This window comes from Nymphalis io, chromosome 16 (assembly GCF_905147045.1).
Source record: "Nymphalis io chromosome 16, ilAglIoxx1.1, whole genome shotgun sequence".
Lineage (NCBI taxonomy): Eukaryota > Metazoa > Arthropoda > Insecta > Lepidoptera > Nymphalidae > Nymphalis > Nymphalis io.
The window spans coordinates 6,437,628-6,450,698 of NC_065903.1; the positions used below are offsets into that span (position 1 = coordinate 6,437,628).

General features: G+C 32.3%; 1 protein-coding gene across 1 annotated transcript; it reads right to left on the bottom strand.

Moving 5' to 3' along the window:
- Positions 1-292: 292 nt before the first annotated feature.
- LOC126774540 (uncharacterized) lies at positions 293-5,487 on the bottom strand. The gene is made up of 6 exons (XM_050496104.1): positions 5,418-5,487; positions 3,873-4,226; positions 2,609-3,793; positions 1,512-2,312; positions 1,131-1,423; positions 293-1,042 (listed from the first exon to the last, which is right to left on the bottom strand). Exons 2-6 carry the CDS (start codon positions 4,221-4,223, stop codon positions 433-435), a joined length of 3,240 nt encoding a protein of 1,079 aa, XP_050352061.1. The 5' UTR covers positions 4,224-4,226; positions 5,418-5,487; the 3' UTR covers positions 293-432.
- Positions 5,488-13,071: the final 7,584 nt, after the last annotated feature.

A 13,071-nucleotide genomic window follows, 5' to 3' on the forward strand; every position in this document is an offset into this window, starting at 1 on the left:
TTCTCACCAATCAGTTCATTCGTTATTGTTAGTTAAATTGTTAATTTTAATATAACCACCCTGAATTGAATACTATAGAAAATATATGGGACATAGTGAAAACTTACTTCACTACTACAAACGCAAAAAATCTCCAAGCTTATTTGACTGTAAGTATATATATAGAAATATTTGCTACTATTTCTTCAATAGTGTTTGTCCATACAAAGATAAAATGTAAGGAGAATAGAAAATGTACAAAAAATAGAACAAGCATATTTTTTAATATGTTTATTTTACACAAAACTGCACAAGCATTTACTTAATATCTCTGGACCTTACCGCCCAAAGGTTAATAATAAATTAAGAATTTAAATAAATGTCTACATTCTAAAATTCAATGGAATACAATAAGACTTAAAGACATTAAATTTACTGGGAATTTAACTTTGCCTAATAATGAGAAAACTTTCCAGTAATTTGTGAGATCCAGTCTAGATAGTGAGCAACTTTCACGTAAACACCAGGTACGCCCGGTTGACCACAACCGATACCCCATGACACGACGCCTACTAATTGCCAGGTACCACTGCGCTCACATACCAGTGGACCACCACCATCACCTTTGCAGGCATCTTTACCCTCTTCACCGCCGGCACAAATGAATCCTGGGTTAAGCTCATAGTTGTACCCTAATCGTGTTTGTCTTAATTGTTGTTGACATTGTCCATGAGGCAGTATCGGTACGTCAACTTCTTTCAATATATTTTGGTACTTTCCGTTGGAACCAAAGGCATCCTTTCCCCATCCGGTAGTCCAACATCTTTGTCCACCATACTCGGTGTATTTATCCGGAAGACATGCGGGACTGATGTGAGGATATTTTGTCCAGTCAACGGGGTGCTCCAATTTTAAAATAGCAAGATCGTTATCCAAAGTACCAGCATAGTATTGCGGATGTACATGTACAGAAATTACGTCTCTTTCAATGTAAGGGTAGAATTCAACATCATGATTGACATCCCATTCTCCTAAACGCACTCGCAACTCGAATCCTTTGTATCTGTAAAATAAAAATATTTTTTATTATGTAAGAATATTTGGAGTATAATGGAATATTGAGGTTTTGAAGCTTATAAATTGATACTTACGATTTTATACAGTGAGCTGCAGTCATAATATGAAGTCCGTCAATAAGTGTTCCACCGCAAACGTAAACCGATTCCTTAGGATCTTTCTTTAAAATAGCGGCCTGCCAAGGGTATTCGCCAAATTCACTGTCCCCGTCTATGTAAGAAGGAGTTTTGATTCTTCCATTGACACCTTGAGAATGTCTTATTCCACACTGACCGTGATTAGAGGCTTGAGGGCGAAGAGGTCGGCGACAGCATACTTGGTTTTGTTGACATTGAGGAATTTGCGGCCGGCCAAAGTAACCTTGTCGCTGAAAATAAAGAAGATAAGTATCTCTCCGACTCAGAATAATACAAATGAAACGTTAGTAGTTTTGTTGTGTAATTTCGTTTCGTTACCTCTTGTATGATTTTGCTTTTAGGCACATCTATGACGACATCCCTTTTCTTTCTCGATTGAGGAAAACGAATGGTTTGGCCTCCCCGGTTAGCCCCAGGATTCGTGGGAATGGTAAGGGAACGTGAATATGCATACCGATTGGCATAAGTAGTGTCTTTATTATTTCCACTAGTGTTAGCTGATCGTTCAAAACCATAGTTGTCATAATTATAACTCGGATTTTGATCCAAGTAATGATTATCATTATTATCGTCATAATAATCATCATTAGCAAATGATGCTTCAGGCAAATGTTGTGGGTTTATACGGTAATGATTGTTTTGATAATAGGAATGATGAGGGGAATAAATTGGTGGCCTATTTATACCATAATGTTCAGAATTAAAAGGAGGAGTATGTGTGTACGGTCTATGTACGTGTTGGTTAAAATAAGGATTGTAATGGTGATAATGTTCATGTTTGTTTAAAAGGTATTGTTTTTTCTCGTGAAATAAATGACCTAATTTATTAATAACATGTTCATTTGGCGTAACATGTAAATTAACAAAAGGCTTTACTAATTTTTCACCGTAATCATTTTTCGTTACTTGAATAGCTAATAGTGGATTAACAGAAAGTAGTCCTAGATTTAGACCACCTCCGTTTAATGCGGGACCATATGGATTGTATAAAGGATTAGAATTGTAGGGATTAATTGGATATCCATTAGAAGGCTGGGGCAACCCAAAAGAGACACCAAACGTGGGCTGAACTTGTTTGTTGTTATTACCGCCATTTCCACCAGCAAACCCGAGGAGGCGCTGCAGTAATATATATTTTATATTTAAGTATATATTTTGATTTTGTGTTAGATTAGTGTCAATGCCCATTGTTTAGTTTTTCTTTTGTGAGTAATTTCAGGCAGATGTATTAAACTATTCATAATACAAATCCATCTGACTGAAATATGTTACCCCAGTCCTAAGTTGTATGGAAAATGAAAAAAAAAAAATTTTATTGATTGAAATTGATGGTTGATGTGAAATGATTGCTATAGGTATTCAACGAAACTAAAATTGTTAGTTGTATAATACGATTTCTTAACATTTCTACTTACCGGTTCAATTTCTTTTGCACCCTCCTTCTCTTTCAGTTCACTAACGTCTCTTTTACTGATCTTTTTAGTTTCAGTTATATTTTGTTTAGTGTCTGTATCAATAGTAGTTTTATTTAAATTATCCAATTGTTCTTCTGTCAGTGCTGTAATTTCGCTTCCCTTGTTACGTGGATCGATAGGCAAATACAAGTCATCTCTGCGTCCAATTATTTCCTGGCTTGGACATTGGTCGTAATTTACGCAAACACATTCGAAACCTTGAGCCTTAGCTTCATGATAATTTTGTTGATAAATATTATTTTGACCAAATGTAGCAGGACCTTGATTGTATAAATTATTACTAGATCCAACATTTAATTCTTTTTTGTAAAATTCTCCACTTTGAGAAGCATATGCACCTAAAGAGTTACCATATCGCTGATCATCAAAAGCATTGTTACTAAATTGGTTCGGTAACCCTTGATTTTGCACATTGACACTACCTTTATTGTAGTTACTATGACTGAATTGAGATCCATATATAGTATCTGTTTCATAAATTGGTTTGCTATTGGAACCAAAACTACCAGTCATAGGTCTAAATCCACCTGATGTTACAGTGTTAAAGTCTCCTCCCGATGATGTAATAATATCCGAAGATTCTTGCGCATGTACTTGAGATGCTAAATGTCCAACAGATCCAACTGGAATGGCCACTGGTTTAATTATAACTTTGGGATCCTTGTCGGTATCACCGTGGACATAGTGATGGTGAACGTGTTGTTGTACAATTTCGGTTTTGCTATTGGTGTTTACGTTTGAAGGTACTTTGTTGTAAGAAGGCTTCATATGTTCAAAGTTATATGGTTCATTATTAGCGTAGCTTGGTGGTTTAGTTACATAATTTCCTTCATATCCATTGTACGTACCACTGCTTTGAGAAAATTGATAATTATTTCCAGCGACACCATATTTATCAGAAAAACCGGGTCGTCCATTTCCACCGTAATTTGGCCTCTTAGGTGGGTACTTTTGAGGACGCGGAGGATAAAGCATCGGCTTAGGTGGTCCATAAGCTCTAGGTGGCCCTCGTATCGCTATGGAGGCAACGGGTTTTCCGATAGGCTTAATATCTACAGGCTGGGCATAAATCAGCTCATCCGGTGAAACATATGTCCTCTTTTCTTGAGACTCATCATCTTCACACTAAAAGCAAGTAAAAAAATATTATGATATACAGAAAAAATAAATTTTATTTGGTTTCATTAAACAGAAATTAATATACCTGTATAAGTCCTAATGTGCAGAGACGACCTTTGATTAAATTTCTTGCTTCTGTATCATCTCCGGCATCTAAAGCTTCTTTAATAGTTGGATCACTATATACATCATCAAAACCACTTAAACTTCGGCCTTGTTTGCTGCTTACTAATTCATCAACGATATCGTCAAGAACTGTACCATTTGTATTAAAATGTTTGTCTTGTGCGTCAATTATTTCTTCGCCTTGTAGTAATTCAGTCGACTTATTGTTGACATTTTCATTTTTTGTACTGTCGTCTCCGCCCCATGACCAATCGGCTGATATATTCGCTATTGTAAATAGCAGAACACAACAATGTATAAACCACCGCATGATCTGCAAAAGAAAAAAAATGAAGTAAATATGCGTCGAATCATGTAAAGTAGTGTATATGTTGAAACATGAGTACGCAGGCGGAGAAACACTTTTACTTTCGCGGACAGCGGTTATGTAAGCTTCCATAACATCGGGGCTTCGTTGTGACTGTTCAAGCAAGAGTGCGTCTGCGAAAGCGCTCTCACGTGTTTCATTTAAACTCTAATACGTATGACAATAATATTTTAATAGGAACGATCAAGATTTTTTTTCTTAGCTCAGAAAAACCTTTGATATTAGTCAAAAGACTAGACGCTCATATAATGTGTCACTCATTGTTTATATTATGAAAGTGTTAATGATGTCAGTGTCGCCAAAAACTAGCACAGCTATCCATCTACAAGCTACTCACGTATCGTCCGGTGCGTCATAATTTCTCGTAATCGAAATGATGTAACTTTCAAAATGTAATTCTCTTTCTTTATGCAATACATTACGGCACAGAACTTGTTTTTAGCTTAAATACTTCATTATTTTTTATTACTATCTAAGATACAATTTTCTTTATATATTTCCGGTAAAATAGTTTATTCAACAAAACTACATCATTTTTATAACATTTGTAAGAGAAAATACATTTGTGTGAAAAAATATGTTCGCATAATTAAAAATATAAAAACAGACAATGGACTTAAACAATTTGCACCTTATCAATGTTATACAGGATACGTTCTTAACGTAACCTGTGTAAGACTTTCTTCAAAGTTCATTTAAAGTGAAAGTATTAGATTTGCAAATGATATACGTTTGAATTGAATGTTATTACAGTTATAATATTTGTTAGATAATACAAATATATCATCATCTCATAAATCTAAAGTAATCTAAAAGTTAGTAATCAAAGTAATCTAAAATAGTAAAGTAATCTAAAATTAAGTAATCGTAAATCTAAAATCTTTTTTAAAGTTCTTTAGACTCAATTTAGAAATAAAAAACAAAAAACATGTTAAGCCACTCTCACTCCTCGTTACAATCAAAACCTAAAACAGTAACACATATTTTGTTACTCTTTCAGAGATATCTCGATGAAAGTTATCTAATTATTTACACTTTACAAATCCTGTTCACTTCAGTCACTTTAAGTATAATCCGTATTAAATATAATTATTGAGCTGAAGTCATCTTTGTTTTAATTAAACACAACAAACTTACTTGTTTTGTTACACTTTCTTGCTAATCACTTAAAAGTCTATTATACTTGTTTTCACTACTTCACCGGCGCTCTGAATGCGTCCGAATGACTGCCACATTTACCACCACGACGCTTTATACTTCGACCAACGTAAAGATGCACGCAGTTGGATTTTGTAAGATGATCGACTCAGACTTCTACCAAGATATGCGTTAAAGCAACAGCAACTAAGATTTTTGTGCTGCTTGTAGGCAGATATCGATATAATGTACTTTATTTCGACTTCATGGTACAGGGTATGACGTCTTTGTTGTCATTGATTAACCCTATGATCCATTCATGCTTGGGTTCTTAGTATGTATTGCCAAATGGGGATAAAATTGAGGTCGTCATGACGGATCTCATGTCTTTTGAATTTGGTTATTTTATTTACAAAGAGTAGCAATATGTTTTTGATTAGCTAGTAAGAAGAATCACGTCTAGAACATAGACTTTGTACAAGTGTGATTAAGAAATTATATTAAGTATGGTGGTATAAATAATATATCCAAGTAATCAGTATAGGCTACGACCAAGTGATCATTCTACCGGTACTCATTCAGAATATCCATTTCTTCTACAAAAATAAAATAATTTAAATATTGCATATAAGTAAAATAATAAAAATACTAATGATACTGATGTACATGTATGTCTGTCGACAAGTACCTGTGAGGAAAGCTTCTCAGTTTTTTTCTCACTGTACAATAGTGCTTTATATTGTACTCTCATTACAAAGAGTTGGTGAACTAGTGAAATTACTGGCACATTGTCATTATTTGATTACCAAATAAGTATTTATATTATTTACTAGCTGCTTTGCGCTGTTTCACTCGTATTAAACTTTTTTTTACCACGTGTGATTTATAGATCTTGAAATTAGTATATAAATACAAATAAATAAACTGTTTGACACAATAAATATAATAGCATATTTTTCTATAACTATATCACTTACTTAGGAGTAGCTAAAATACAATTATTTTCTAATATCAAGAAAAAAATATTTACTGCAGAAATTTTGCAGTTGTTAATATTGAAGTATTTATGTAATAAGAATAATTTGAATACAATGTATCCATTGTGACATAAGGTTATCTAATAAAGTATGTCTGCGATTCCTAGCATGGTATAATGTAGGTTATCCGATCTTAAAAGGATATAATGGCTTAAAACACTTTCACTGCTGCCTCGTTTATACAAAAAAGATTAACCAGCCACATTTGTTTTACACATTTTATCAAAATTATAATAAATAATTATACTTAGAGAGAGCAGACTTTGTTTAGGTCTAAGTACGCATGAAAGACTTCAACGCGCTTCTATAGCAACGCATTTGAATATTGCTTATGAATAGATTATTTATATATAGTACAATTAAATCTAATTTCATCAAAAACCAATGCTTTTTATATTTGAATTATATTGATAAAAATATATATGTTTTTTAATTATGTACATTATAACAAATGCCAAGATAAAAATATATTTAATCTGTTATAAATAAAAAAAATTAGGTGAATTTTATCTCCCGAGAAATATTTTTTTTATAATCGATGCCTAAATAATATTATTATAAACAATGCATCAACATCATTTAGTAAATTGAATACAAAACTTGGGTAACATTACTCAGGTCTGACACATATTTTCAAGGTTTTCTGCAGGATTTATTTTGGACATTGTGTGTTTGCATAAGACGGGCTTTCCAGTGCAGCGCAAACCGGACCTGTGCGGGCGCAACAATCTGACGTTAACGCTTGAGCTTGCGCAAGAGTTCGCTGAACCATTTCTATGTCTTGCCATATTGTGTACAAGCCAGGTTACTTGGAGTAAAATGTTTTTAAATAAAAAAAAAACAAAGTTAACTAACATATCGTGATTTTCATGATGGTATTAAGTTGCAGTTTAATAATAATTGAAGTACCAAAACGGACAGTAACAATTATATTTCAAGCTAATTAGATATCAAGCAGATTTCAAACGGAAATAAAATAGCAACAGAATAGATGAACATATACTTGCGAACATAATGCCATAGCGTTCTCAAATGATACGCTTTCTGCTTTAGTTGAAACGTATTATCTGTGACAATAAAATAGGATTCATGTTTTATATGGTAGTCAGCTATTTTAGTCTTATTATTTACTTTCTTAATATATCTTTCATTTAGTTAAAAGTAATTTTTAACGATAATAACTGTTTTGCAAGTGATATCGATGTACAATGTTTTGGAATAATAATATATTTTATGTGTTGGATTCATATTAAATATTATTATTATTACATACTAAAACGAAAGACCTGCCCTATTAAGGAAGCGGATTCAAAACTGACTCCTAACGCTTTTTCACTATGGATTAGCGAATAAACTTGCTTGGATTAAACCACGCGACAACTTCGAGTCAAACAACATTTTATTTTAAGGACATATAAAAACAAACATCGTATCAATCAAACTGAACTGAAATAGTTTGAAGTGATAATCGTCTTTGTTTCGATCTTATTTTACTTATGATAAGAAATAACTAAAAACGAAATTATATAATAAATAAATAAAACAGCAATCGACGTTTCATAGGTTCATACAAACAGTGACCGTCTTATTACACTCCGGCAGAGTTGAGATCATCGGCACCGCGGTTATGTAATAACCGCTTGCGGCTACTCACTTCGGAACGTTATTTATATTTTTTATACTAACTTCTCGTGAAATGAATCAATTAAGATGTAGGTTGTTAAGCTATACAGTCTATTCCATGGAATGTTTTTCTGTATTTTGTTCTTTACAATAACAAAAATGAAAAAATGTACTTTTTTCGAATATTTATCTCAAATCGTATAAAAGAACAATAAGTGACGTTTTTACAAGCTTCATCTAATATAAAGCTTCAATTATATATTACTGACAAAGATGTTTATATAGATGTTTAAACAAATCTAGGAAGTCAAGTTTACCCTGTTTTTAAAATTGTCGTATATAGATACGAGTATTCGTACCGAATTATAGCATATATTTTATTAAATTATTTTCAAAGAATACTTTAAAGGCACTAGTAATATTTTTTACCAAATTACTGGGAAATTAATGTTGCAAGTTGAACACGGGTTTTCCGAATGCCGTCTATTGCAACTCGCAGTGGAGGCCGTGCAAGCCTTATACAAAGACTAAAAACCTGTGGAATCGTCCGTTTTTTTTCAATATATTGTATAATGATATATTTTAAATTCACAAATAAATAATATAACAATGAGTAAGTGTCCGTCAAATTAATAATCTAATTAATAAATTTTAACAAAATTTAAACAAAAAATGTTAAATGTTATGTTATGTTAATGTTAGTAAATTTATATAGAGACGATTTTCATAGTTACGTACAAGGTTTGATTCTTGTTTTTATTTATCGAATAACTGCGAGTACCTATTACGTCATAATAAAATTGAATAATCGAATAAAATATCATTGCATCATTAATATTTTTTAATCGAGGTGTTTTCTCTTAACTTGTTTAGTGCGTATTTTTATTAATCATAAACAAATATTAAATAAAAATTTTAGTAGCACGGTTACTCGCGGTTTTCTCTGCGCCAATTTGTTCGATGACCTACATTTCGTTGATTGAACGGCCCGCCACGTAACAGTGGGCTTCCCTGCGTTCCTGTCAAGGTCTATTTCGTACAGGGACACTATTAGGTTTTTACGTTTATTTATTTGATATTATGATTGCATGATAAGCACGTATAACATTCAATTACGATGATTATGAGTCTACTTTTTTATCGTTAAATAACATATAAAACGCAAGTTGACTGAGATGTTAATGTGTTATGTGTGTTCTACTATTTAGATGTGTAAAAGTGGTCTCTTCGATTGTGAGTTTATATAAGTTTGTTATCATTTTTAGGAAAATTACTGAATAGCGACATCTATTATTGATTAACTTGAGTATACTGAGTTAAAGCGACCTGATGAAATAAATATTTTAACGAAATCCCTATGTAATACTTTTTCCAAAAAAACGCTGGTGTCTAGGTACTCCCCACTTTAGTTCTCTCTAAGACAGATTACTTGATGACTCTCTCATAGTATAAAAGTAAATTACGTAAATGAAATATAACCGGACAACTGCTGCCTTTCATCTTAAAAAGATAGCTTGGAACTTAATCCATTATGCTGGAACAGGCATTGTAATCATGCAAGTATAAATCGTATCTCTGTATCACGTAGGCATTGTAAGAAATATTAACCATCGCTTATATTGCCAATACGCCACCAACCTTGGGAACTAAGATGTTATGTCCATTTTGCCTATAATTACACTGGCTCCCCTTCAAATCGGAACACAACAATACCAAGCACTGACGTTTTGCGGTAGAATATCTGATAAGTGGGTGGTATCTAACCAGACGAACTTGCACAAAGCCCTACCACCAGTAAATTTGTAAAATTTTATTAATTTTGCGATGCTAGTTTAAAAAGAATACACGGTTTTAAAAACAAGACAAGACGTATATAAAAATTGTATTTGGGATAATTTAGACAATATTAGTGCGTTTTGTATTAGTATATAACATTGGACGTAGTTTCCTAATTGTCATTATTTATTAAAAAATATATTTTTATAAATCAGCTTACTGACATCTATTGGAATATAAGGTAACTTAAAGGTTGAAACTTGAATAAGCGTCGGTTTAATTGCTTGCCGGGCAACTCTACAATAAACTGCCCACACACTATTTAGTTTGTACTGTGTCTACTAGATGGCAGTGCTATTTTTAAAGTATAATATTCATAATAGTAATACGTCTGCATGTATGCATATATTTATTTGTTTTTATTATCTGAGCTTTTAAATAAAGCATTAAAATTTTTAAAAATGCATAATTAATTTTGCCTTTTTAAGTTTAGTTGTCGTTCGGTAGTTGACAACTAAATAAATTGCAAAAAAAACTTGCAGTGGGCAAGTTTTTTTCCATAAGTCAAGAATAATCTTGCAACTAATAAAATTTACAAGCAGTAAAAAATTGTTTCATAATTATTTAAGACTATATCTAGTCGTAGTAGAATTCTACATTGAAAAATATACGTGTAATATATATTTTTAAAGGTCATTGTTTTATAGGGTATACTTACTTATTAATATATATTTTACCACTAAAGAGCAATACTAAGTATTGTTGCGTTCCGGTTTGAAGGGTGCGTGAGCCAGTGTAATAACAGTTTTATTAACTATACAAGGGATATAAAATATTTCCAAGGTTGGTGGCGCATTGGCGAAAAAAATAAATATCCTTTCTCAATATCTTATAAAAGTAAAAAAGTAGGTATAAAGCCGTAATTCTATAAATTGTAATTTACAAACAGTAAAACATAGTGAATGATTGTAAATTACCGAAATTGATGTTTAAGTTTTTTAATATATTTTATACTCTCAGTCCTACATTATAGCCTCGGGGTCTCTAGGTGACCCCATGCTGTCATGACTCATGGCTGTCTTTTTTTTAAATATATAGGCTAGCGCTTGACTATTATCACACCTGATGGAAAGTGAAGATACAGTCAAAGGTGGAGCGCGCTTGCCTAGAAGATACCTATTCACTCTTGACTTGAAGGTACTCATATTGTAGGAAGTGGGGAAAACGGAGGTCGGGACAGGGGGTCAGGTTATTCCAGACCTTAGCGGTGCGTATCAGAAACGAGGAAGCAAATCGATTCGTACGTGTCTTAGATACGTCAACTACGTACTTTACGATGCTTCACAGTTCTGTGGTAAAAAGGTGACGGGGGAACCAAATTAAATAGTTCCTGAGCACACTGCGAAATATATTCTGTAGAATACCAACAACAGGCAGTCTTACGACGGTATTCTAAGGTCTGGAGTTTTGTGACCAGTGTCTGGTCGCCAATGAGCCTTCTAGCACGACCATCCACTGAATCCAAAGCATCAACCTGGTACTTAGCAGAGCCGTTCCATTAATGCCTGCAGTACTCCATGATATGACTTAGGATTGTCTCATCTGAATGTCTTAATTTTTAATTTATAGACAGGTCTTTATATTTTGTAAAAATAAAATGGGTTTAAACAACTTTATTTTTGAAATAAGAACACACCGTTCATATAAAATGAGATAACAGAGTTTTGCATTTTTTTATAACAAATACATAATTTAATGTGGTTGGGTAGTAAAAAGTAACTTTTTTTAAAATTGTGTATGTGTTTTGTTGCTGAATTTTATATTTGAATGTAGTATGTAATGTGTATTTGAATGTAGTTCAAAAGTATTTTTTTGATAAGTGTACCAGATATTGTAATTATAAATTTGTGTAACTTTATAAAGTTTAGTCTTTTCATAAAGTCTCCGTAGGTGTTAATTTGCTATAACGAAATAAAAATCATTTTATTCTGAGATGTTTGTAATTCTTTTAGAATAGACTTCGATGCCGATCCTCACACTTCTATCTAATACTCAAAGTGTGGATTTACTAAAGAATTATAAATTATGATTAACAATATACTTCGTGTATACAATTTGAAATCTTCCATAAGGAACCTGTCAGAAATACGAACTTAGATTTAATGTGGTCAATATGTGTTTTCCACGATTATTTATCATCAAACATGAATTCTAGATATTTTTCTGTATTTGGTCTTTCAATTTCTGCTTTATTTATAACCAGACTTCGTACGGGTAAAATAAGGATTTTATCCTGGGCATTTTTTAATCAATAAAGTATAAGCATTCGCCAATCGATCTATTCGCCAATACAGTAAAGTGCTAAAGTGGGTAAAGTATAATATATATTATGCATAATTTATCATGTGTTTATTTATTATTATATTCTTAGGTTCTCTCTATGGCTTCTATGTAAGTGGTGGCTCATCATATATTATGAGCTATTGAAAAAAGGTGGCTCGTTTTTTTTTATTACAATGGGTCACCACCACCCATTGGCACTATAAAAAAATATTAACCCGCCATTTACATCGCCAATGCGCCACCAATCTTGATAACTAAATTATCCCTTGTGCATGTAGTTACATTGGCTCATTCTCCCTTCAAACCGGAACACAATAATAATAAATATTGCTATTTGGCGGTAGAATATGTGATGAATATGGTACATTCGAAATCTTTGCGCTGGTTACTTCGCCACCTCTGACCACTACCGTCATATTTTTTGGTGCGCGTGAATTTTAACTTTGCCGTAACTCCTAAGATATTAATTTAAAATAAGTATATGTGTATATGTAGTTTAAAGTTCAAAAGTTTTTTTCAAAATTCTACCCGTGTTTTTATTGATTTGAACAAAAAACAGTTATTGTGATTTAACTATAATAGTTAGATGCTTCGCTTCAAATCGCTTTCGCTCAGTTTCGCGGATTTTTTGTAGGTAATAATGAGTATCAACTGCATATTATTATAGATATCATCAATAGTTTTTATAGCGCAAACCAAATACTGACTTTTATAGGAAAGAAAAGATACCTTATCTAATCTGACCTCTAATTTTTTTGAAAATAGAATGTGTCCTACTCACTGATAATGTTTGTTTGAGTTTATTCATTACAAACACAAAAAAATAAAATAAAATTAGCATAGATAAAGGAAAAACTTATAGAATATGTGTTTTA

Coding starts and splice junctions, on each gene's coding strand:
- LOC126774540 (XM_050496104.1), bottom strand. CDS start 4,223: ATGCGGTGGTTTATACATTGTTGTGTTCTGCTATTTACAATAGCGAAT. Junction 3,794..3,872: donor GCACATTAGGACTTATACAG/GTATATTAATTT, acceptor ACTTGCTTTTAG/TGTGAAGATGATGAGTCTCA. Junction 1,424..1,511: donor AAAGCAAAATCATACAAGAG/GTAACGAAACGA, acceptor CTTTATTTTCAG/CGACAAGGTTACTTTGGCCG.